Source organism: Pan paniscus, chromosome 11, assembly GCF_029289425.2.
Source record: "Pan paniscus chromosome 11, NHGRI_mPanPan1-v2.0_pri, whole genome shotgun sequence".
Lineage (NCBI taxonomy): Eukaryota > Metazoa > Chordata > Mammalia > Primates > Hominidae > Pan > Pan paniscus.
Window position 1 is genome coordinate 82,137,530 of NC_073260.2, and position 26,272 is coordinate 82,163,801.

Sequence of the window (26,272 nt, forward strand, 5' to 3'; positions counted from 1 at the left end):
TACTATATATACTATATAGTATACTATATATACTATATAGCATACTATATAGTATATATAGTATACTATATAGTATATATAGTATACTATGTATACTATATAGTATACTATATATACTATATAGTATATATACACACACTATATATAGTATATATATACTATTTTGTGTATATATATACACACACACACACTATATATATATACACACACTATATATATATTTTGAAGCCAGAGTCTCACTCTGTCACCCAGGCTGGAGTGCTGTGGTATGATCTGGGTTCACTGCAACCTCTGCCTCCCTGGTTCAAGAGATTCTCTCACCTCAGCCTCCCAAGTAGGTGGAATTGCAGGTGTCCACCACCATGTCTGGCTAATTTTTGTATTTTTTGTAGAGACGAGGTTTCACCATGTTGGCCAGGCTGGTCTCGAACTCCTAACCTCAGGTGATCCGCCCACCTCGGCCTCCCAAAGTGCTGAGATTACAGGCGTGAGCCACCACGTTCAGCCTATATCTTTGAACCTTAGCAAAACGGTCTCATCCAAAGGCCATTGGACAACTCACAGAATTGATAGGAAGCCTTGACAGAACCCCGTGCAGATTACAGACAATAAGCTTCAGAATCCCAGGGAGTATGGCTAACACCACGCCCCAGAGAGTCTGGAGTCTAGTCAGGATGTTCCCTGTGCTGGCCTGCCATTACAGCACCGTGATGTGAGTGATTCAATACCTGCCCTTCAAGTTTGCATTGCTCCTTTAGAGCTGGGTGCTGGGCTCAAGCATGGTCTGTGCTAAGTCTAGGTTACACACCTAAACCCCAGGTTCAGGAGATAGGGAGAGGCAGTGTTCTTTCCTTTCAGCTTCTCTAGTGATATGTAGAGTTCTGCTTCCCACTAATATGCACAGAGTGAGAGACTCCCCTTAAAGAAAAGGGTGTCCAGATGCCAGTTAAAAAAAAAAAAAAAAAGAAGTGGCAAATGTCTACCACAGGGTCTGATCATCTGAGTCATCTAATTTCTTGATTATTAATCAATAAATTTAAAATATGGTGAAGACTCATTTGCTTGTAGTTATTAAAAACACAGGCAAGTGACGTAAAAGTGTTTTAATAAAATGCAAATATATGTTAGAGAAAGTTTTCTTTTTTTGTTTGTTTTTGAGACAGAGTCTCACTCTGTCACCCAGTCTGAAGTGCAATGGTGTGATCTTGACTCACTGCAAGGTTCCACTTACTGCAAGCTTCAAGCGATTTTCCTGCCTCAGCCTCCCAAGTAGCTGTTTACAGGCATCCACCACCATGCCTGGCTAATTTTTTGTATTTTTCGTAGAGACAGGGTTTCACCATATTGGTCAGGTTGGTCTCGAACTCCTGACCTCAGGTGATCCGCCCACTTTGGTCTCCCAAAGTTCTGGGATTATAGGTGTGAGCCACTGCGCCTGGCCTCCACAAACTTTTTGAAGTCCTCTCATACAGTGTAGGAGAGATCAGGCTTTTTGAGACTTTAAATATCTTGAAAATGTCATTATTATTCACATTTTATTAATATTTTGGCCGGGTGTAGAATTACAGGTTAGAAACAATTTTCCTTCAGAAATTGGAAGGCATTGCTTCACTGTCTTCTTGCTTTCTGTGTTTCTGTTCAGATCTATACAACCGTTCTAATTCCTGTTTTCTAATTTGTTTTCTTTTTTTTCTGGAAACTTGGAGAATATTTTTCTCCAGACATAGGGCTCTACTGACAGTATACTCTATTTCCATCCATTCTCCTGGGTTCTAGGTAGGCTGTTTCAATGTAACAACTCACACTCTTTAGTTCGGGATATTTTGTCTTGAATAATTTATGATTATGCCATCCTATTTTCTCCATTTTATCCTTCTGGAACAACTGTTTTTGGACATTGGACATCCTTCCTCTCCTGTCTTCTCTTTGTGCTCTTCTTTCAGCAAGGCGCCCCAAATTTATCTTCCAAAGTTTTAGTTGTTGTTGTTGTAACTTCTCTCATGTTTTTAATTTCTAAAAGCTTATTTTTGTTCTATGAATGTCCTTATTGATAATACCTTGTTCTTGTTTCCTGGCTGCAATAGTTACATCTATCTCTCTGAATACATTGATAGATTTTTTTTTCCTCTCTGCATACGTTCTGTTTCCCTGTGCTGATATTTTTCTGTTTTGTTTGTTTGTTTGTTTGTTTGTTTTGGTCTGCATTTTCCATGTTAAGAGGCTTTCCACAAATACCCAGTGATCCTTGGATTGCTCAGGGGAGCTAAAAACCTGATTTAAAGTTCTGAATGTGGGGAAGAACTTGTCAACTTTGAACCTTACTGTAGGGTGATCAGGGGAGCCATTTGTTGTAAACATACCTGATGTCAGTATCTTTAGGGCTTTCCTCTTGTTAGGTCAGACCTTCGGAGAAAAGTCTCTCAATCTCTGGAGGATAAAGGATCAGTGTTACGAAAGCTGAGTGAGGAGTATTAGCATTTAGCATTCGGCACTCAGAATAGATGATGTCATCAGTTCCGCCAAATTTTGAACAGCACCAACACATTTGACTGCACCCAGTGGCATTCCTCACTCTAGAAGCCCTCTGTTTTTCTCACTCAAGAAAACACATCACCAGACTCTGCACAGGGTAATAATGGTGTAGCATGGGAGAATGGTGTAGCATGGGAGAAGCAGCAGGACAGAGCTGCTTCTCAGACTGCATTCACACCACTTTGCCTCACAGCACCATTTGAGGTACCTACTTCTATCACTTCCTGAGTCTTCTGAGAAATCCAGGATGTATATCTGAATTGTTCACAACTCTTCCCCCAGGACTGACCTAGGATTCAGCTTTCTTAGGTGTGTTAACTTGGAACTCAATTATCTCAATAGTCAATTATCCATCTGCTTTCCAGCTTCACAATTTTGATGGTATTGTCTTCTGTTCTTGTGGATAGATTTAAAAGTCCCTTTGACTCTATTATTAATGGGATTTTAGGAAGGAGAGAAATGACATGCTATGTCACCCTAGAAAGCATTCAATATTTCTGATTCTTAACCAAATTACCCTCAATCTTATGCACAGTTTGCTAATCTGTGGATGTTTTGCTGTTGGATTTGTATGTTTTAGTTTTGCTTTTACCTTTTCTTGCTTCCTCAGTGTCTATGGCTCTAAAAGTGCTAATTAAATGAGAGTGGTTTCAAGGCAGTAACAAGGCAGGAGGTGGGCTGAAACATACTCCTGCAAGGGCCATATTTTACTTGACCTTCAATACTCCTGGCAGGCAAGAGTTTTGGCCACATGCATTCTTTTTCTTCTGTGACATTTATCTCCCATGGTGTTAGCACCATACTCCCCTTGCTTGGAGCCTCGAGGGAAGTCTATCAGTAAACAGAGATTGGGGTGGAGTGAGGAGGACAAAGCAGGAAGGCCCAGCCTCCCTTCCCACAGCGAGCTTCCAGGCTGAAGCAGACCCGAGCTGGAGGAGGGAGAAGACTTGGCACCACCAAGTTGGGCTTGGCATTTTGATTACTACATGGGAATTCTCATCTGAATATATGTTTGCAACTTAAACATAGTATATGTTTTTAACCCAGAGCAAGGATCCTGACCATGAACCAGCTCATTGGGTCTGTAGATAGAAATCCCTATTTTAATCTTGAATAATACAAAAAAATTACATGTTTATTTTCACTAAACTCTAACTTAAACTTAACATTTCATTTAATATGAAAGGCTGGCAACGCAACTTTGGTAGTATTATCAGCACCTGTGAGTGTCACCAAGAGAAATCACAGATATTTATAGCTCACCGAAGTCTTGCAGATGTCTTGAAATACTGTTTACCTTCATCCCTAAGTCAAAATCATGGTGGTTTTAAGACCTATCACCAGATCTTGTAGTTTCATGTGCCATTAAAGCAGCAGTAATCCTGCTAGTATCACAAATTTCAAAAAGTATTTTGGAAACAGTTTTTCAATATCATTGGTTTTCTTTAAAATACTTATTCATTCAAAAACATGATTCTGAGAGGTTCCTGGGCTTCAAAGAGGTCCGTGGCACAGTAATCTTAAAACCCTGATCTAGAGGAATCAGAAAAGTCATGAGCCTGCTGAAGTGTGCATCCATGGAGGAGAAAGTTTACCCCCCACTCAATAAAGTGTAAAAGGAGGCTGGAATCACTGGACATGCCAGGCACACAAGCGAAGTGATCATGACAACCCAGTCTAATAAAGTGCTGTGATGGGCACTGGGGCAGATATGCACAGAGGAGAGGATCTGGCTCAGACTTTGGGGTTGGACACAGCTGCTGGAAGTGATCTCTGAATTGAGGTGTGCAGGATGTACAGAAGTTGGGTAGGGAAACTTGAGGGGACAATGGTATTCCAAGCAGAAAGCAAAGCCTAAGTAAACAGCTGGAGGTGAGAGAGCATGGAGTGTATAAGGAACAGTTTCCTGTGCCCCAGTGTAGACTTCAGGATGGAGAAATGTGGGAGGAGGCAGAATGTGGATCTTCCTTTTGTTTACGAGTTTGATGTCGACCCCCAACAGAATGTAATCTCTTCGACAGTCTGTCTTATCCACTGTGTATCCCCACTGTCTAGAATAGCACTCAGGACACAGTGGGGCTCCGTAAATATTAACTGACTTGGTGAGTGAACAGGCAGGAACCAGATCACAGAGAGCCTTCGACATCATGTTAAGAAGATTTTAGATTTTATCTAAAGGGTAAAACATCCATTTCTAAAATGAGCAAGAAGAGATTTGTGGCAAATTAAATAACATAAATTTTACCCCTAAAATCAAACAGGAACTACTCATAAGACTCTCTTTGAAAAGGTAATTATCCAGCTCTCAAGTTCTACTCCATTGCCCAGCAATGGGAAAACGTGCAGGAAAACTTGGACTTAAAGATATTCGGAAAGCCAACATCCCAAGGATAAGGAGGAACTCTGTAAATCTTAAGTCAAATGCTGTGAAATGTGGCTCATGAACTACCAGCCAGACAGATCACAAGTTAAAGGGCCTTACATCTAAATTCCCACCTCTACAAAAAATTAGTATAAACTCACAAATAAATCTTACATGTGGATGCAAAAAAAAATTGCAGAGAAAAATAAAGAAAATGGTTATTCCTAGAATTTTGCATATGAAAATTTATCTTACCCTATAATATCAAGTTGAAGTATTTTTATCTTTTTCTCCATTTTCAGCTATGGAGACATATTTTAATGCTGATATCTGGAAAGAAAAGTTGTTCTTTTTATTTTAAATCTTGCAAAATGATATGCTTTCCTGGGGATTCATTCCCATCGTGTGGATTTGGGGATGTATCTATGGGCAATCTTTCTTTTTCAACAAGCTATTAGTCATATTATAAAGTTTGGTTTCCATTTAGTTAGAGAATTCCATTATCCCACTACCACTTTTGCTATCATTTAGATTCAAAATCCCAGTCAGACTCCAATATATTCCTCATTCCTTCCACTACTTGATCCTAGCAGCCATTAGTAAATGGAGATCCTACCCTAATCATGATTCCATTCACTTTTCCATTCTAACTTTCAGACCCTTATTTCTCTCTCAATTGTTTCCTCCTCTGTTAATCCACCCTACACAATAACCTATCCTATATGATACCCCAACTTTGTGTCCATTGAAACACCAAGAAAGTACGTGAAAGTTAGTCAATGAACTTATGTCAAAGAGAATCCTCTAAAATGTTCTATCCCCCATGTGACGTGGCATACTCTTGGAGTTCTGTTATTCATTGGTGGCCGTACCCAGGGTTTTGAACAAGACCGATGCAGCCAATGGTGTTGCAAAATGTTTTGTTTTTTTAATTGAGGGCAATCAAAGTGTCAGGCATGATTCAAGCCCTTTACATACATTAACTCATTTAGTTCTCAGAACAACTCCACAAGAAAGGTACTGTTACCATTCTTATTTTACAAATAAAGAAGCTGGGATACACAGAGGTTAAGTCCCTTGTTCATAGTTACCCTACTACATCTGAGGCCAGGTTCAAACCAGGCAGGCTGGCCTCAGAGCTCATACCCATTGACATTATACTGCCTCGTACTTATATTGTCCACCATCATCATGTATGTGTGTCTGTGTGTGTGTGGTGGTGGTGGCGGGTGTTGGCAGACACTCTTTGCAAAGCCTACCTTATTTAACCAGTTAATTCCTTGACCATCCATTCAACAATTAGGACAATTAAAGTATCAAGCACTGCATACAATAGAAGGGAGGTGGCAGTAGACAAAGTGGCTAAGGGCATGGGGCATCTGTCTACGTAATAAGTAAAAGGACAAGAAGGATGTTGACACATTTTAAAAGGTACTACAGGAGTGAGGGCGGGTAGCCTCAGCCTATTGGGGTGCATGGGAATGTGGGGGTAGAAAGAAAGGGGTGAGAATCAGAGAAAAGGTCTAACTCCTCAGAGGACGTGCGGATGGCCAGAACACTGACATTCTTCTACAGAGGCCTCACTATTCCTGGCTGTCCTGCCCCAAGCTGGTCTACCTGCTGCCCTGTTGGCCAGGATGACTTGTCTGTGCCACAGCACTGAATACCAGGCGTGCATTCTTCTCTCCCAACACTCGGCTTGCCATGGCCAGAAAAGACAAGTGTTTTAGAGGTATGGTTTCAGGCAGACACATCCTAGAATTAAAATTACTTCAGGGATATCTGCAGTAAAGCTGAAGGAAACACTCAAAAGGCCAAAGGAAGCAAGCTTTATTGAATTTACAATGTAGAAAATATTCGTAGTTCCTTAGACATTTGCATTGCTATAAAAATTACACTTTATGGTATAATTATTAAGGTTTGAAGAGAAATAAACAGCATAAATGAAATATGGCCCACACAATGAAAATGTAAACCATATAAATCAAAATCACAAAACAATTATCCAATACTCAGAGGCCTACTTAATATATACATATGAAATTTCTTACACACACACAATAAATGCCCACAAAAACCATCACTGAAGCCGATCACTGTACAAATATGAAAATAAATCTTTATCTTTAACCTCAATTTTATCTTCAGCAGGAGGGTTGTGCAACTTGGGTTTATGCAGATGACATCAAGTATTAAATAATCAAATGTCACATATGTCATATAAAGCAGCAAGTGAAAAAAATAAATTATGAAAATGCATGGGCTAAAAGTTAACAGTGAAAAATATCTCCTTATCCAACATTATTTTCCACAATGAAATTAAAATATTTTACAATGTATCAGGATACATTTAAAAAAGGACTGTAGTATAACTATGATTTTAAAATATCTTAAAGAGAAACAGGGACAAGGTGAATAACTTCCATAGTAATATGCAAATGTATCAAGTTAAGTCTAAGATAAAAACATTAAATATTTTTGTTCTTACTGAAAATGTGCTTTAAATTTGAGAACACCTTCATGAAATCAAAACGTTGGTAATAATCATGAATCTCCCAGCACTGCAGCATACAGAGCTTTAAGAAGCTTCTCTTTAAACATGATTGCTAACCAGAGCTCTAAGTCTCTAATTTGGATTATGTTACCAAAATATTTATCAGGGCTCAAATACTTAAAGATGATTGGTTGACCATCAAAGGCACTGGTGTAATCTCATCAACGTGGGTATACTGACAGGACAATCCAGAGGTAAAGACTATGAAAATACTTCTGTATTATGGTATACTCTTTTACAGATTGTAAAACAAATATAAAGAGACACTTTGGAGAGAATAAATAAAGGCAACACAGTAACATATAAACTAACAGTTTTGTGCAACTGCACCAAAACCTAAACATGTGTCCATATATCAGCATCTACATATATCTGATCCAATCTCATCAAAAGATGCCACTAAGACAAACAGCCATGGCAAAAGTTTTGCCATGCCACATAAATAATACCCCCCTTATTTTGAAAAATTTCCCATATGCAAGACATTCTTTATGATCAGAAATGTAATCTTTTCTTTTTCTGGAACCAGGAAACAGGAATCCATGGCAGAGTTACTGAGGATAGATCCAACTTTCCAGCAAAAATATCAGATGTCTTCAATAGAGAGAAGGCATGTTTATAAAAGTTAAATGATGTTGTAGCTATTTATAATCTTTGCCTGTAACTATCCGGTCAATTCCCATTTTTTCAAAAAACTGATGCTTGCGGAATTTAAGGTTCTATCACAAACACCGTGAACAGAAAAAAGATTGCTACGTGCAATTGTTTCGATTCAACAAAAATAAATGTTTTTAGCTTATATAATACAATAAATAACAGCTATTTTTAAGTTCCTTCAGCCAGCTACTTGGGGCCTGGACCTAGATGAAGCAAGGTAAATTAGAATCTTTTGTTGTAGCTCCACCCTAGGCTCAGGTGTTGACTCCTTTGGCTCTTAGAGGCATCTCAGTGGGGAGGTCTGGGAAGCAATGCAGGTTCTGGAAGGAGAGTAGGCCCAACCAGGTCACTGGTGATGATGAGCCACTAGTCACATTAAACAAAGGACCCTGACTCACCTTTCCTAATGGTGATTCCTCTTTTAAGGACATTATTTCACAACCATGCATAGAATTTATTTCATTGATTATTACTTAAGGAAGTTAATGTTAGCAACCAGGGAGTTAGGGGACTTGCATTACATTACAGGTTATGCTTCTAAACCATGGGAAGGTTTGAAATCAGCAGGGATACGAAAATGAAAATTTTGCAAAATGTTACATCACTCTAAGTACTAGCATTTTTTTTAGTGAGATAATTCACAACCATAAAATTCACCCTTTCAAAGTATACAATTCAGTGGTTCCTAGTATATTCAAACAGTTATACAACTATCACCACTATTCCAATTCCAGAACATTCTCACCATCGCCCAAAGAAACCACATACCTATTAGCAGTCACTCCCCATCCTCCCTTTCTCAGCCCCTGGCAACCACTCCCTTAAGTGAAGAGTGACAACTTTCCTGGGCATTGTGCTTTCAGTAGTATGTGGCTTTACATGTTTTCATTAGAATTTTTAACACCAAATTCAAGCAGTGAGCTTTGTAACTATTCTGAGATTATGAAATATCCTTTTATATACAACTATTTTTGTCTCAAACATGTTTCTTTATAGATAAAAAATAGATATTTGTTTCCATTTTTTAATCAAATTCTGTCCTTATTTCAGAAGTGAGAAAAATCAATACTCCAATATTAAAAAGCAGGAATAACCATAGTTCTATTATTAACTGTGGACCACCACACTCTCTGTCCTACTGCTTCCCACAGAATCTGAGGTGCCAAGGGCTGCAAGGCCTTTGAGGGCAAGCTGCACATTTTACAGATGAAGAAACAGATCCGACATGGGCTTGTGACATGTCCAAGGTCACAAGGCCAGTTAACAGCAAATCTAGGATGAGAATCCCTTCTTACTAGAACTTTAGTATCAAATATTTAAATGCTGACTTTGTGGGTAACCTAATTCAGCTACCACATGAATCTAATTATGTCAGTTTCCTCTACAGCTTTGATCTGAGCATGTGATTTCTTTTCTTTTTTTTTACCATTTTAAAAACATTTACATGTTATCTTTTAAGACCTGTAAGGACATGACTAGTCTATTTAGCCAGAGGGCCCAAATCACTCACTGAGACAAAACAAAGAAGAGCCAAAGTTCCAGAGGGACCTGAGAGCAGGGTTCAGGTTTCCTGCACTGTAACTCTCCATAGGACAGTGTCAGTAGGATGTGCCACTCTGTTAACAGCCAAATAAGTCACACAAATTCAGTATTCTGGAAATGAAGACTTCACAGGCCAAGGATGTTTGGGATTTAGCCATTGCAACAATTCTTCATCTGTGGTGACTTTTTGGAATTGGTCCCGGTTAGATTGGTAATGGATCTGCTGTCATCCTTGTCAGTTCTCTTTTTCACTTCTCTGAGAGAGAGATAGAGAGAGACAGAGAGAGAGAGAGAGGATTACTGAGGTATAAAAACTAAGCCACAGATGGTTCTGTAGAAATAAAAATAGCCATGCTGAGTGTCTGCACGGCCTTATAGACATTGTTTTAATGCTTTATAGGTCTTGACTTAATCTTCATAAGAACCACATAAATTTGCTGTGCCCCATTTTGTATGTGAGGAAATGAGGGCAAAAAGAGGTTAAGACAGTTCCCTTAGGTCACATGACTACAGAAGTGGGATTAAAACCACACATGCTGGCTCCAGCACCTGTTTTCTGAGTACCAGGCCACACACACACACACACACACACACACACACACACACACACACACCCTTCTCCCCTCACTCTCTCCTGAGGTTTCAGGATGCTGCAGAACCTGCGATACACACAGCTTGCTCCTTAACACTCTGGAACCAGGTTTCCAGCTTCATGTAATGGTTGCTGAGCTTAACAAAAGCAATGGTGATTTTATAACCATTCTTTAATTATACATGATCATGGAGGTAACAATGGATTTACCACCATCCCTTTCTGTCATCGTAAGCTTCTTCCAGTATTAACTGCTAGAGGCAAGACTCACGAAAAAATGTCTTACTCTCCAAGATCTTATGAAAACCCCCTAAGGAAGTATCCTTCCAGGTGTAGCCACTGGGGATGCTTGTGAAATATGAAGACCAGAAGTCTCACCTTAGACAAGCTGAACGGCTATCTCTGCCGGCGAGATGAGTGCCTCCCTAAGATGGCCCCAAATAATTCTGCCCTTCCTTGTCAGTGCCTGATGCCTCTCCCATCAAGAGGTGAAGGTTTGATTCCCTACCCTCTTGGTCAGAGCTGGTTCTCCACCTGCTTTGACCAATAGAATATGGAGGAAATGGTATTCTGTGGCTTCTAAACCCAAGTGTTTATAATGCGGGGCTGCAGCAATCTCTACCCCCTTTGAAGTCCAGGGTTCAAGGAGTCCAGGGTTCCTCAATGGAGAGAGGCCACCAGAGTGGCCCTGGGGACTGAAATGCCACGTGGAGTGAAGCCACGAGAAGCACCCTGGTGGCTGACATCCAGCCCGAGCCACAGCCCCGGTGGCCATCTGACTGCAAACATAGGAGATACTCATGCAAAAGCAGTCAAGAAACTTTCCGGCTGACATCCAGCCACCTCTGCCAATTGTGAGAAATAAAAATTGGTTGTTGTTTTGGGCAACCAAGTTTTGGGATGGTTTATGATGAAGCACTTAACTGAAACTAGCGGTAATCTGTGTGTCTCCAGCAGAGCCACACTGCTCAACAGAAATACAATGGGATCCATACATGTCAGTTTGAATTATTTAGTAGCCAGATTTTTAAAAGGTAAAAAGAAATAGGTAAAATTAATTTTATTAATATATTTTATTTAGCCCAGTATAGCAAAAATATTGTCATTTCGGCATGTGGTCAATAAAAACACTATTAATGAGATAATGTGTAGAAAGCCTTCAAAATCCAGTCTATATTGAATGCATACAGCACATCTGAACTGGATTAGCCACACTGTGAGTGGCTAGTGGCTACCAAACTGGCCAGCTTAGCTGCAGAAGGTACTGATAAATCCTACCTTTCGAAATCCACTGCACTGTGAATTGGAAAGACGACATCTCAGCAGGGAAAAAAATAAACTGATTCTAGCTATAGGACAGCTGGTAAATGCAATATACATGTTTTTCATATTTGATATATACCCCAAACACACATACCCGACAGGAGATGGGTGAGTAGTACTATCCTCACCTCACAGATGAGGCAACAGAGACTCAGGAGAAGAAAGAGGAGACACAATTCAAACCCTAACACCCGGGAAGACTCATTTCAGGTTTCTGACCTCCAAAATTGTCAGATAATAAATTTGCATTATTTAAGCCTCTACATCTGTGGGAGTTCGTTACAAGGACAACGGAAGAGTAACACAACTTCCAAATGCAAAATCTTGGTCGTTCTGTCATTGAATAAATGCCCAACTTATGCCAGGCTCTGGGACCTTCAGCTAGTGAGCTTTAAGGGAGAGTCAGATGTCTAAATAAATAATTTCATGGTCCTGAGACAGCAGCTACCACAGATGCACTCTGTGCCCACAGATGTGTTGTGGGCTTCACGGAAATGGGGCTTCATAGAGACTTTTGACATTGGAGAGACCTTTTGAAAGAACAGAAAAGGAGATTCCAGATGCAGGGAATGGCATGCAGAAAGGCAGAGGCATAAGAGCTTGGCCTGATTGGATGAAGTTTGCTGTGTCTACAGATTATCATTCATTTGGGAAAAAGAGATAGAAATTCAACCAGAAAGGTCAGGCTGTGTATTAGTTTGTTTTCACGCTGCTGATAAAAACACCCAAAAGTGGGAACGAAAAGAGGTTTAATTGGACTTAAAGAGTTCCACGTAGCTGGGGAGGCCTCAGAATCATGGGGGGAGGCAAAAGACACTTCTTACATGGTGGCAGCAAGAGAAAAACGAGAGAGAAGCAAAAGTGGAAACCGCTGATAATCCCATCAGATCTCGTGAGACTTATTCACTATCACGAGAATAGCAGAGGAAAGATCGGCCCCCATGATTCAATTACCTCCCCCGGGGTCCTTCCCACAACACATGGGAATTCTGAGAGATACAATTCAAGTTGAGATTTGGGTGGGGACACAGCCAAACCATATCAGGCTGTGATGGGCTATCAGCCACATGCTAAGGAGCTGGGACTCTGTGTTGTCAGTAAGACACCAATGTGGGGTTGGAACGCAAGAAAGTAAATATTAACTGGATCTTTATTTATAAAGATTACCTGATTCCACAGTAGAGGATGAACTGATATTGGAGAAACTCTGAGGCAGAAATTCTTGCACTAGCCCAGGTAGGGAATTTTGAGGCCTGAACCAAAGCAGAAAAAGGGAGAAAGCGAGAAAAATGCATGGATTCAAAAGAGACTGAAAGATGACCTTCAGAAGCCACTCGAGGCAAGGGGTGAAGCAAGAGAGAAAAGGAATCAAGACTGACTCCAGGTGACTATTGTTTAATTATAATTTTGGTAGATTCCAGAGAAAGGGAATACAGACTGAGGAACAAGCTTAAAGCCACATGAACACACCAGGATTTGGATATGCAGAGTCACCATGGCTATGGCGTTTCCGGTGGGGGTTCACTCTATGCTTATGGAATTTTAAAAAGACGTGAGGGGTTAAAAACACAAAAACTGGAAGTTACCAGGTAGAGATGGTTCCAGAAGCTGTGTGGATGGAAGACGTTAGGCAGACAGAGAGTGAAAAGAAAGAGAGGACAGTCAGAGACCCTGAGATTACCAACATTTAAGCAGCAAGCCAGTGATCCAGGTTGGTGGTGAAGAGTCCTCACATTGCCACTTACTAGCTGTGTCACTGAGCAAGCAGATTAAGTATTCTAATTTCCAATTTCCTCTTCTGTAAAATGGGTACAATAACCATAGCATCTTCACTGAACAATTCACATCTCTCTCTTCTTGTAGATCCAATGGCCTCTATCAGCTACGTACCATATGGCTGCCTGGTCATATATTGTCATGTTCTTTTCTGTAATGTTAAATTACAAGGCCAGTCTTTAAATCCCTTGATGTCTCTATTGAACATAGCATGGGGCTATGCACATGTTAAGTGCCCATAATGCAGACATTATTGAACCTGAAAGCAAATATTAAGGGGGAAAGTATATACCCACATTTTCATCTGGCCTTCAGCCAAAAATGCAGGCATGCTCCACTTTAAGGAAATTATAAAGAAACAATTCCAAACATCTAAAACAGATTTAAGGCTGGGAAAATTAGGGCTCACCAAAATCTACCATACACTTAACAACTGCAGTTTAAATGACTCAGTCTTATGGACAGATTTACACCCAATGGGCTCAGCTCTGATGCTGAACTGATACATCAGCCTAAGTTTTTTGTGTTTTTCTCCAATTTCAGGCAGTTGATAATTAAATGCCTCTTGAACTTGAATCTACTGCAAAATGTTTAAAGCCTGTGGTTCTGGTGATGGAAAATTTACTTACTAATGGGACAATGGTTATGAACGATGACCTATCAGCACTATATGGAAATTGCATTCCTAGGAGAAACTCTTCCTGGGATTGAAAGATTTTCTAAGAAAATGCAGAGTAGTTCAGGTTGTTAACCAAATATTTATGGCCTCCCTTTAAAAATAAATTGTTTCAGACAGTGCAAACCCATACCTTCTCCTAGTTTTATGACATTATATGATCTCACCCTATGAAATCTAAATTGAGAACATATATGTTTTGCATTATACATAAATTTCCCAAGGTTGTAAAACTTCAACAAATGGTAATTTTACCTGTGGAGACTATAACATTTCCATTTAAGGGTTGAGTACTTTGAAAAGCCAATCTGAAGGCTAAGTATAAAGCAATTAAGGTCTTCATATGTTTGCTTTATTTATAATTTTTATATTTAACACATCACTAACATCACTAGAAGCCCAAAGCCAGGCCATAATGCAATAACAATAAAACAAAAACCTCTATGATAAATGATTCGCAAGAAGCTTATCTTATTTCTTTACTTGTCTAAAGCTTTTTAAAATAACTATAACCTATCCATTATGCAGCTGAAATAACCTAGTTATCAAAATGCTTTTGCAAACCAGGTGTTTTAAGTAAACACACACAAGCTAGTGTCGAAGCTTCATTGTAAGCAGGGCCAACACGTGGCTGACCCAACATGCCACACAGGAGCAGATGGGGAGAAAGGCACAGGAAACTTACAGCCTCTCCCATCTTTATGACATAATAAAGAGAATCGACTCTTCACCGGGGCACTTTGGAGCCATTTAACTTTAATATGACCCCATAAGACAACTGAGCATTAAACAATGATTAAGATATTCAGTGGAGTACAGACTGTCATATACAGAGTCACAGGCTCTTAGAATTAGAAAGGACCTTTGAGATCATTTCCTTTAGGCCCCTCCCTCATTTTACAGATTAGAGTTGCCAAAAGAAATACAGGGACTTGTTCAAGACCTCATAGCTATTTAGAAATAGATTTAAGAATGGACTTTGAGCCTCCTGACACCATAATCCTCCAATATGCTGGGGAGCAGCTAGTAACCACATGCAAGGCTTGACCTGCTGCATCTGTTACTGCTGCGTGGGAGCAGCAATGCAGTGTTCCGCTGACCAAGGCTAAGGCATCCCAGGGATGCTCCAAAGACCTGCAGATCCTTCCCCACTGCCATCTGTGCCAGCAACTATATCACTTCCATCCAGCTGTTCCCAGCAACTTATGAATGAAACACCAACACAACCATTTGAAAAGTAAAAACCTGACAATCCAACAGTTATTTGATCTTTCGTGAAGTCAAATTCTGCATTTTACTGAACTCTCCCCTCTTTACTGAATGTAGCTTGTTGAGCCAAAATAGCTGGTGTTCCCTGTGCACCCATAAGTGCGTGGAATCTGTTATTCAACCCGACAGATAAAAGTTTTACTCTGACTCTTTTTGCACAAATGTGATATTAGTCCATGATTCTCCTACTATTCACAGCCAAAAACAAACAAACATACAAAAAAAACACACAAAAAAACCCATCTAATTTAGTTGAATGTATATGTGTTCAAATATTCACTTTTTTTTTCTTTTAAAAGATGAAATGGTTTGGATGTTTGTCCCCTCCAAATCTCATGTGGAAATCTGACCTTCGGTGTTAGAGGTGGGGCCTCGTGGGAGGTACTGAATCAAGCGGGTGGCTCTCTCATGAATGGCATAGCTCCATCCCTTGGTGATGAGTGAGTTCTCGCTCTGAGTTCACAGGAGATCTGGTTGTTTAAAAGAGAGTAGCCCCTCCCCTCTCCTTGCTCCCTCGTCATGTGACACGCTGGCTCCCCTTCACCTTCCACCAGGAGTAAACGCTCCCTGAGATCTCACCAGAGGCCAAGCAGATGCCAGTGCTAAGTTTCCTGTAAAGACTGCAGAACCATGAGCCAATTGAACCTATTTTCTTTATAAATTGCAGTCTCGGGTATTCCTTTATAGAGATGCACAAAACAGCCTAATGCAAAAGGAAAAAATGTGCTAGGTCACATTCAAGGTTAGCACTGTTTTTGCTTTAAAGAAAAATGATTTCCAGTGTTGTAGGGGGAGGTGACTCTCTCTCCTGGACTGATGTCAAAGAGGGAAATGTTCAAAGACTCTTGAGTGTGAATACAGGGCATCTGCCAACCCTGCCACAAACTAATGCCAAGCAGGACTCCCAAAGTCCATTTCCTGATTCTCTTAAGTGAGGGCAACAGTTTATCCTGTGGCCCTAGTCCAAACATTCTATTAATAGAACTCTATTTTATTAAGCACTACAAATGCCAAGTCATTAATGTATATATGTGTATGTATGTGTGCATATGTGTGTGTGTGTGTATATCTTTTTTTAAATAGATACAAGGTCTCACTATGTTGCCCAGGCTAGTTTCAAACTCCTGGGTTCAAGTGATCCTCCTGCCTTGCCTCTCATAAAAATGATAAAAATAATCACTCAGGAATTAATGTCCATCAAGAATCTGTTTCCTCTTGGCCAGCAACTAACACATCCTCCTTCCTGCTAACTTTTCCTTCCTGGATCCAGCAGCCTCCATGTTGCTGAAACCAATGGGATCTGCTGGAATTACAGGTGTGGGCCACTGCACCCGGCCCTAAGTCATTAATTGAAAAACAGCATTAAAGATATTGCAAAGTATTTTAACTATCAATGTTTACTAGCAGAAAAGGCCAATTATCATACTAAAATTAAGATTCTTATAAAACCTTACAAATAATCAGAAAAAGAATGACATGCCTAAAGTTGTATTTTAACTTTGTCTGCAATTAAAGATGATTGCTCTGAAATTTGTAATGCACATTTTGATTTTTTTCCTTTTTTTGATATTTAATCCCTTTAGGCCAGTAAAGAATAATCTTTTCATTTATAGCAGAAAACCAGGTAGGAGGGAAAAATCTAACGTAGAATGTTATTTCCTAAGAATTACTTCAAGGATTAAAACACATACATTTATATCCAAGTTCTGTAATGATGCCATTTTCATTGTATTGTACATCTAAAATGTTATTTATTATTAACACTATTGCCCTGGCTTAATAATTACCTGGGTAATAATTCTGACAAAGTGTTTCTAACTGGCATGACATACAATTTGCTTTGTTTCTTTTTCCCCTTTTGCCCAGGAAAATATCATAATAGACAGTTGTATTCATAATAGTCCCTTATGTATAAAAGCTGCTTCCTGGAAATGATTCGTACACGTCAACTATTAGCTTTGTGGTGACATTTTTCAGAAATGTCAATGACACCTCAGATGCACCTCTTCTGTTTGGTAGTAAAGATATTTTGCCAGTGTTGACAGCAACGTTGCCAGTTTTTATAATATCCACATATTTATTTCTCCCACCATGACTGACAGATAAGAAAGTGTTTTCCCGCATATATTCTATCTGCACATTATGGACAAGAAATGTGACATATTCAACAAGCGAAAATTCAATCCTACATCCATTTTCCCAAACTTTACCGAGCAAGGTGCAGAACAGCTTCCACTATGTTAGAACCATCTTTGGCACTTGTTTCACAGAATAATGCCCCATACGTCTGTAAAAAAGAAATACACACAATTAAATGAAGCCCTTCATTGAGTTTCCTGAAATTTTAGCTTTTAAAATCAGTAAAATAAAAATATGTTCCTACTGAGCATGCTAAGAGTAACTAATAGCTAAGAAACTGAATTCAGAGTTCCAGTACTTACAAAGAAAATGGTTTAAGCATAGTTACCCCAGGAAAAGTTCCTAGTTGGAGGACTTTTACTTTACATTTAAAAAATAGAATATTTCATGTTTTAAGGTTTTTATTTCCAACAGTCAAAACACATGCTACCAAATGTTCTTTACCAAATATTCCGAGACAGATAAAAATGAGTTCAAGGTAACCACTCAGGAATTAAATGTCCATCAAGAGTCTGTTTCCCTTTGGCCAGCAGCTAACACACCCTCCTTCCCGCTAACTTTTCCTTTCTGGATCCAGCAGCCTCCACGTTTGCTGAAACCAATGGACACGTTCTAGTTCTCTATTATTCAACCTTCCAGCCATAGTGCATATGATATCATGTCACTCTCCTGCTTCAAACCTTTCAATGCCTCCTGTTTGTCTTTAGGTAATGTGAAAATGCTTTTCCATGGCCAATGAGGCCCAGCTTCACGTGGCCCCAGGCAAGCTCTGAGCTTCACCTCCCACCTCACTCATCCCCCCTCACTCACAGAGCTGCAGTTTCCCTGGCTTTCCTCTAATTCTCCAGTGTCTGCAAAGCCTTCCCACCTTGGGACCTTTGCACCTACTCTCCTCATCACCTAGGTTCCCTCCACCCTCCACCAGTCTGCCACCTACCTACTTTTGGGATTTTTAGGTAATCCTTCCTTGTAGTTAAGATTCAGTCATTCCTAACCCTGAAAAGTTTGTATTAGGACTTCCCATCATAAACTTTCATAGCACTCTGCGATCCTCATGCACAGCAATTGCCACAATTATAATTGCTCAAGTTATTTTTGTGTGCCTGTCTGACTAGCTGGAGACATTTTCTCTTAATAAAGGAGAACTAAGTGTTGTGGGCCTAGGTGTGGGTTAAACAGTCCTGTGTGGGACAAGGGAAGGAGGTGACACTTGCTCTAGAACAGGGAGAATGAGAAAAGCCAGGAAATGGGGAAAAATGCCACAATGGGACCTTTACTCGTAAGCCCACAAATCCATAGAAAATCTGCAAACACCACAAAGTAAATGCATTTCTGGTAGAAACCATCAGTGCTGGTGTTGACTTCTACATCCAGGATGATATGGGGTGAAACAGAGACTGCCTTTGAGGATGCAGGACTGTGGAGGTCAAGAGATGCATAAGGAAGCAAACTTTGGGAACTCTGCGAAATCATGGAGAGGGAATAAAGCTGGCAGGCAGCCAAGAATAACTAGATTTCAAAGTATCTGTGTGAGACCGTGTCTAGCATGTGGATTTCATGAGTTTAACATCTGTCTCCCTCAGACAGTAAACAATACGAGGGCAAGGACTGTTTGCTTTGTTCTCTGCTCTTGGCCCAGCACACAATGAAGTGTTTGTTACATGGTGGATACCAATAAATATGGGTTGAGTGAATCTCTTCTGCATTTCATTGCCTAGTTTTGACATTTATCACATTTGGTTTGCAGTTCTAAATTTTAAAACAAGAACGATTATTCCAGCTTAAAATATTAAAACTGAAACTTCTTTTTGAAGTTCACATACGTATGCTACAGAGTAGTCCTTTCCTGGTGCTGACGACAGACAACACTATCAACATCAAATCAGACTGCTGCAATATTAATTTATTTGACCCAAAGTGCATCTGACTACTTGTATGGGTAAGACAGGTCGTAACAGAGCCAGGTAGCATTCTGACATGATGACAGATGACACTGATGGGAGAATAAACTGCCCATGACAACAATCTGAATAGGATTGAGTTTATTCCTGTATACAAATGCATACCCCAAAATGCATATGCATTTGTATATGGGAATGATTTTTTATATCAACTAAACACAAATCTTAGAGAAGAAAAGAAGTCATCCAATTCCCTTCCACACAGGTGAGACACTGTACCTTCTTCTGCCTTTGGCATTATAACCCTCTGAAACCAACGCCATCTTTTCAAAATAGGACACTATTTTCTTCCTTTACTTGGATTCCAGGACTAGAGAAGGTTTCTAGGAACTAGGTGAGAGGGAGGAGGAAGATGATGGGATTATTTGGGTTCCTTTCTGTCAATGATACTCAATGGGAGAAAATGATTATGTGATTGTTTTATTTTCCCAAGGGACTTAATCCTTGGCATAAAAGAGGTGGGAGTCATGGCAGTTTTGCCTGTGTTAAGGACAGATGCCTCAGACGGGGGAGGTTTGTCAAAGGACCTCTCAAGCAAAGGTAGACAAAAGTGAAAGGCCACCGACTTCAAAGCCATTAAACCCCATGTTCTCTTCCAATTCTGAGGCATCCTCACTCTTACCATGGCCAGTTTCTCTCCAAAGTGCCCTGGGACACATTTTTGTCCCTCTGTAGCAGCAGTGTCACGAATGTCAGCCTTGTTTCCTACCAGCATGATGGGAACAGTCTCATGGGCTGCATCCTACCAGGAAGAAAAAAAAAATGGGGCACACATCAAACACTGGACACATTACGATGACCACAGAACAACAGCAACAGCAATTACCATTTTCCCTTTGCCTCCTTTGTGCCAAATCCTATATAGAGGATATCTTTAAACCTCAAAGTATCTCTAAAAACAGCCATACATTTTCCCATTCACAGAAGAGAAAACTGAAATTCAGAGAGGTTAAATAAGAAGGTATAAGGGTCAGGGCCTGGGTCCAAACTAACTCCATAACCCTTGCCTCTATATAATGCTCCATCCTTAGGTTAATGAAAAGACTAAAAGGCACTGGGATTAATCAGTTTTATGGCAAAGGAAACACGTATCTGTTAATTTCTTGTCTCCAGCACAGAGAGCACTACAAGCCAATATAAACTCAAAAGGCATGACCACAGAATCATATTTGGCTGTGCTGCCCACATAATTTTCTACAACTGTTATTTTAAACAATAGTGATCACAAGCCAAGTTCATTATTACAGTTATAAAACACACAGTAATTTTTCAACTATAATGAAACAAAAAGGGAGTTTGGAAGTTCCACACTCACTGCTCTCTGGTTTACAACAAAAGCAAAATATAAAAGTCCTGAAGGTCAACATTTTTCTAAGAAAGAGTCAAGTACCAATCTTTCAAAGTAATGGATTCTAAGATAAGCCTCCCATGTCAGCCTATGCAATTGTCACAGGGTCCCACAGTCACAGTGAAGCTCACAGAATGTGAGATGAGTGTGGCAGAGTCAAGTCTGAGACCCAGCCCTCCACCAGCTGGACCCACTGGCTGTGTGAGGTCAGGCAAGTCTCTGCAGCTTTCCGCTCCAGTCTCCTTGTCTGTAAAATGAAGGACTGAATGAAGGCATATCCCACCTCAGCAGGCTATGATGAGAATACAAGAAGACAACCTGACTAGCACAGAAACACAAGTTTCTGGTTCCTAAATAAGAGAAGTGGCAGCCCTGATGAAAACATGTGGAAATTACTCTTTGCAGTGACTAAAGATACCCGCATACTCATTGGGTTTGGGGCTATTCCTGATACAGGATCAAAAAACGTGCCTCAACATGAAATCATCATTGACTTCCTTTCTCTTCAGGCAACTTTCCTTGGACTGAAGGCTCCAGAGTGTAATAAAATCAAAGGAAAGGGAATGAATGGCCCTCTCCAAAATTAGCTGTTTCGCTCATTAATGCGCTCGTTAATTGTGTTCTTTGATGATCTCAGGATGCAAGGGGCATCACTTGAAAGTTATTAGTCAAATATTCATTTCAGTAAGCCCGAGAATCCAGGCATCTAAATGACTTCTCAAAGCCACAGAGGTAAAGGGCACCTCCTTCAAGTCTTGACTTAAATATGTCCTTCCCAGCGAGGCTACCTTGAAGAAAACCACAGCCCACTTCCTTATCGTCAGGCCAACCTGCTCTCGTTTTGTTTCTATAACATTATCACCTTCTACCATATCATTTCATTTATTGATCTATGTTTGCTGCTTTTCATCTGTCTCCCCCACTGGAACACAAGCTCCATAAGGACAGGGCTCTGTTTTCTTAACAGATATATCCCGAGAACCTAGACTACTACACAGGAACCGGGCAGATACTCAAAAAATAGTTTTGAATGTGTTAAAACTGGGAAGAGATATTACATCTCAAGTATCTCCATTCAGCTTTTACCCAAATATTCGATCAATAAACTATTCATGACAGATAAACAAATGGCTATAATTTTACTTTATCCATAATTCTATTACAAGATTTTTTAACTCAGCAGTTTTCCATTATATCAATTATTAATTCAGAGGGTCTGTTCACCGCTGACAGTCTACAGCTTCTCAATCCTCTGGCTTACCCCAGTGATCACACCATTCATTTCCACCCATATTTACAGTGGCCATATAAACTGTCCCTGTAGGATTTCCTCAAATTAGAAACAGTAAGCCATGGAGAAACTTCACTGTGCTCATTCTTTTTCTAAGGTGAAAGTCAAATGCCATTAGTAGTATGTAATTTTTCATCCATAACAAACTTAAGAATTCATCTCTTCTATAGTTTTCTTCCTTTTCAGACCATATGAAAACGTGATACCAATGGCGGAAAAGATGACAACGTGTAAAGTTGCTTTGCAAATTATGGCAGTGGGCCACTCTATATAAGGGTTATTTCACTGTGGCTGATCTTGCCTTTTGTGCCTCCTTTTCTTGAGCATAACCCAAAGATTTTAAATAAAGACTAATCCAAAATGTCAACAATAAAACAGTTTTTCTGTGGATTTTAAACACTAGTATGGATGAGTTAGGGTTATCTGTTATTCTCTGGACTTATTGCTCCATCCCAGGGATCTCCAATTGTTCACTTGAGTAGCCACTGCTCCTCTATGCACTAATTATACCTTGGGATTCCTTTTTATTTGAGATGGGGGTCTCGCTCTGTCACTCAGGCTGGAGTGCAGTAGCACAATCACGGCTTACTTCAGCCTCGACCTCCTAGGGCTCAGGTGATCCTCCCACCTCAGCCTCCCAAGCAGCTGGGACTAGAGGTCCATACTAACATGCCTGGGTAATTTTTGTATTTTTTGTACAGATGGGGTCTCACTATGTTGCCCAGACTGATCTCAAACTCCTGGGCTCAAACCATCTGCCTGCCTTGACTACCCAAAGTGCTGGAATTATAGTCCTTGGGATTCCTTCTTGATATCAGAGGCTTCTTCAAGTAATCTTCTGTTCACACTGGTGCTTTATCAAAACAGCAACCACTGTTCAATCAGGAGGTTCGGTTTGAGCCCCTATTCTATTCCTAACCACTAAATAACTCTAAGCAAGTGCTACCTATGCTTTCTATGCCTCAAGTTTCTCATAAAAACTTAGGATAATATGTTTCTTATTTCATTTCTCAGATGCTAGAGAGATGACTATAACATGGGAAATTTTGTGAAGTAAAAATGTTACATAAATGTAAACACACTTTCACTGTGTTTACAATCACTTTAAGCCATGATAAGTTGGTAGAACAGAGTGCATATTTATTTATCACTGTCAAAGTCTTACTGCCAATTGCAATCAGTCATTTCTCACACTACTTCTTTAGTTAGAAAGAGAACAATAATGCCAGAAGCTAAATTGAGATCAGACAGCAACCAGTCCTCTGTTCAGCCACTACTGCAATTTAATGCCTTCTTAAATTACAGGTAATATACTTAGTTGAAAAGTTGTATTAATATACTTAGTTGAAAAGTTTATTTTTCAAGAGAGCATGCTGAACCATAGCTGGAACTGTAGTGTTATGTTAGTAACTGTTGGCAGCATGCTAAATGGGGTCAAAATCATTTACTTTTAAAAATTATTTACCATGAAACCAGAGGACAGGAATGTTCCTTAGGTGAAAGACATCATCTTATTTAACCACAGAAAGCACAGAAGCTATGCCCATGTTTAAAATATCAACTGGTATTTCGGTAGTACCTTGAGACATCTAAAGATCCCAAATCACTACCAGAATAAGGTTGAGAAGAGAAGAGAGCTCCCATACAATTTGAAACTTGACCCACACTCATATCCAGGTGGTGTTTCACCTGTACTTCCCATGCCCGTGGATGCCCCCACATGCCCCCAACTACACTACACAACCAACCACACCATCTCCTTGTTTGTAATAGCTTCTTCCTAGGCTACCTGGATTTTTACTTGCTTATGATGGGATTCTGATTTTATCTATAAGAAAACCTAGAAGTTTTATTCCCCAAAGCTCCCTTCATTAGTGTCCTTGGCTTCAGGGAAATGTGCCCAAATCCTGAGGAAGAGATGAATGCTGCCAGTTCTGCCTGTAGCATCCAATTCTTCCTGATGGCTTGGATCAATGGTTCCTAATCAAGTTCATTCTGACAAAGAAGAGAGACAGCATTTTCCAAGATGGCCTAAAACTTCCTCGTGTAATTTTCTGTTTCTCCATTATGATTTCTTACCTCAATCATATCTACCCATTCTCGTATGTTAAGAAAGCTTTTCTCACATGTAACATCATACAGCAGCAAAACACCATCTGCCTTTCTGAAGTAAGACTTGGCAATACTTCTGAATCTGAGAAAGAGAAAACCACATCATCAGTCAGTTTGTGTTGCCTCATTCTTCTTCTCTTTTATGCTCATTTTTTTCTCCTCTTCTAAAATCAACACCAGTTGAGAAGACTCTAACTGCAATATATGACTGAGACATAGGCATTTCAAAGGTCTCGAATGACCCAATGAAAGGTAACATGATGAGAATCTGGGTGACCGACTTAGAAAATCCAATCCTTCTCTCTACCAAACAACCCCAAGAATGTCTACAATCCCCAGAGCACAACCAGGGCAAGGTTGAGAGCACAGTTTCCAAAAATTTCAACCTCAGCAACAAGCTACCAGAACCCACAGGTGGGACACAGAGGAGGCTGGAAGGAGATACGAACTAGAGAATACTTATTTTTGGTGGTGGTGGTGGTTAGGGAGTATTGTGGGTGAGTGGAGGAACTACCAGTGTGGAACGCTGTAACATACCAGGACTTTACATACATGGGGGTCAGGGGATTCACCGTGGGAAGAGAACACCTCAACACACATGCCCTAACTCGAAACCCAGTGCAATATTTTATAAGTATTTTAAATACAGTCATGTCAACCACAAATATTTTTTATATGTTGAAATTCCCAATCTGCTAGAGAATATGAGCACCATGGGGGCAGGTATTTGTGCCTGTCTGTTCACCACTGAATCTTAGCATGCTGAATAATGCCTGGTACAGAGGCAGGCACCCCATACTTATGGGTTGAACAATTGAATGGATTTTGTTCCCAAGGAGTTAAACAAGATTAAAATCTGTGCTTAATGCTCTGCTTATCGGTAATGAATGCAAGGTAAGGTGCCATCACCAGATGCAAGTCTGCTATGCGGTTTGTGCCTCTGCCCTTAATCAAGGGGAGCTGACTGGTTCTCTTCTCCATCATTTATTGTTCTACAGCCAGGGAGTTCCTCAGGCTGTCACTGCACTCAAAAATGCTGCCTCTCATGTTAGCAAAGGGCACTCTCTGTCTCAACTGAACATCGGCTCAAAAGAAGCTTAAAGATCCTCTTCTCACAGGAGTCATAGGTAAATGAAGGAGATGTGCGAGAATATAAGCATTTTAACGTTATAATACACTTTATAATTATACATGTAATTATGCATATAATTATAAAGTATGTTATAATTATAGAATTTTGAGTATGAAGAACATCAAGTGGCCTGCAAGGCTTGTTAATGCAAACCCAGGATAGCCCATAGCGCTGCGGAATGCACTTGCCTCTCCTGACCAGCTGTATCCCAGAGCTGCAGAACTGTTCGTTCTCCATCCACAATGAGGGTTTTCATTTGGAAATCAACTCCTGAAAAGGAAGGTGAGAGTGGAGAGCAGGATGTAAATAATTCCATTGGCTTTTTACTTTCAAGCCTTCTTTAGATGAAGCAAAAGCCAATAATACACAGCTCAGCCAGGGAGGGAGGAATGAACATGACCTTTAAGGAGAGTGACCTTCAAATAGGAATGACAAGTCAGACCACACGTGTGTGCAGAGGCACCATCTGCAGGTTGGCTGACTTGGGGAATGATTTAATTTATGAGCCAAGGGAAAAATCTGTTTTATTTTCCCTGATGACTGGATGAACTCAGTCATATTTGTGTGTGTGTGTGTGGGTGTGTGTACACGTGTGTATGAGTGGGCATGCATGAATGTGCAGGTGTATACGTGTGTGTATGTATGTGTGTAGGTGCAGATACGTGTTTTGTGTATATGCATGTAATATGTATATGTAGGTATATATGTATAAATGTATGTATATCTAAACATGTATACATATGCGTGTGTATATATACACACGTTAGTGCACACACACATTTACATGCATCATGATCTCTGACAACTGAACCAAATACTGTATGTAGTCTTTTTATGAATCAAATTGAAGTAAACTTTCAGCTTTGTTAATGTTGAAGAGTGTATCAGAGAACCATAAATTTACAAAGACACTCACTGTGAAGAGGACAATCAGTCTGTTCTAACATTTCGGGTGATCAAAATAAGAACTCTTTAGACGAAGAAGAAAAATAAATGATAATTTGCA

At 40.0% G+C, this 26,272-nt stretch overlaps 1 protein-coding gene across 3 annotated transcripts in view; it reads right to left on the reverse strand.

Moving 5' to 3' along the window:
* Positions 1-6,708: 6,708 nt before the first annotated feature.
* The window catches only part of RASEF (RAS and EF-hand domain containing), a 77,297-nt gene continuing 57,733 nt past the window's right edge, over positions 6,709-26,272 (reverse strand). For all 3 annotated transcript variants that reach the window (XM_055091937.1, XM_055091936.1, XM_003810301.6), the window contains 5 exons: positions 25,455-25,536; positions 24,102-24,216; positions 20,006-20,125; positions 17,494-17,570; positions 6,709-9,903 (listed from right to left, as the gene is read on the reverse strand). In XM_055091937.1, the coding sequence (XP_054947912.1) occupies positions 9,798-9,903; positions 17,494-17,570; positions 20,006-20,125; positions 24,102-24,216; positions 25,455-25,536 (500 nt within the window). In that variant the 3' untranslated portion in view covers positions 6,709-9,797. The remainder of the gene's footprint in view (positions 9,904-17,493; positions 17,571-20,005; positions 20,126-24,101; positions 24,217-25,454; positions 25,537-26,272) is intronic.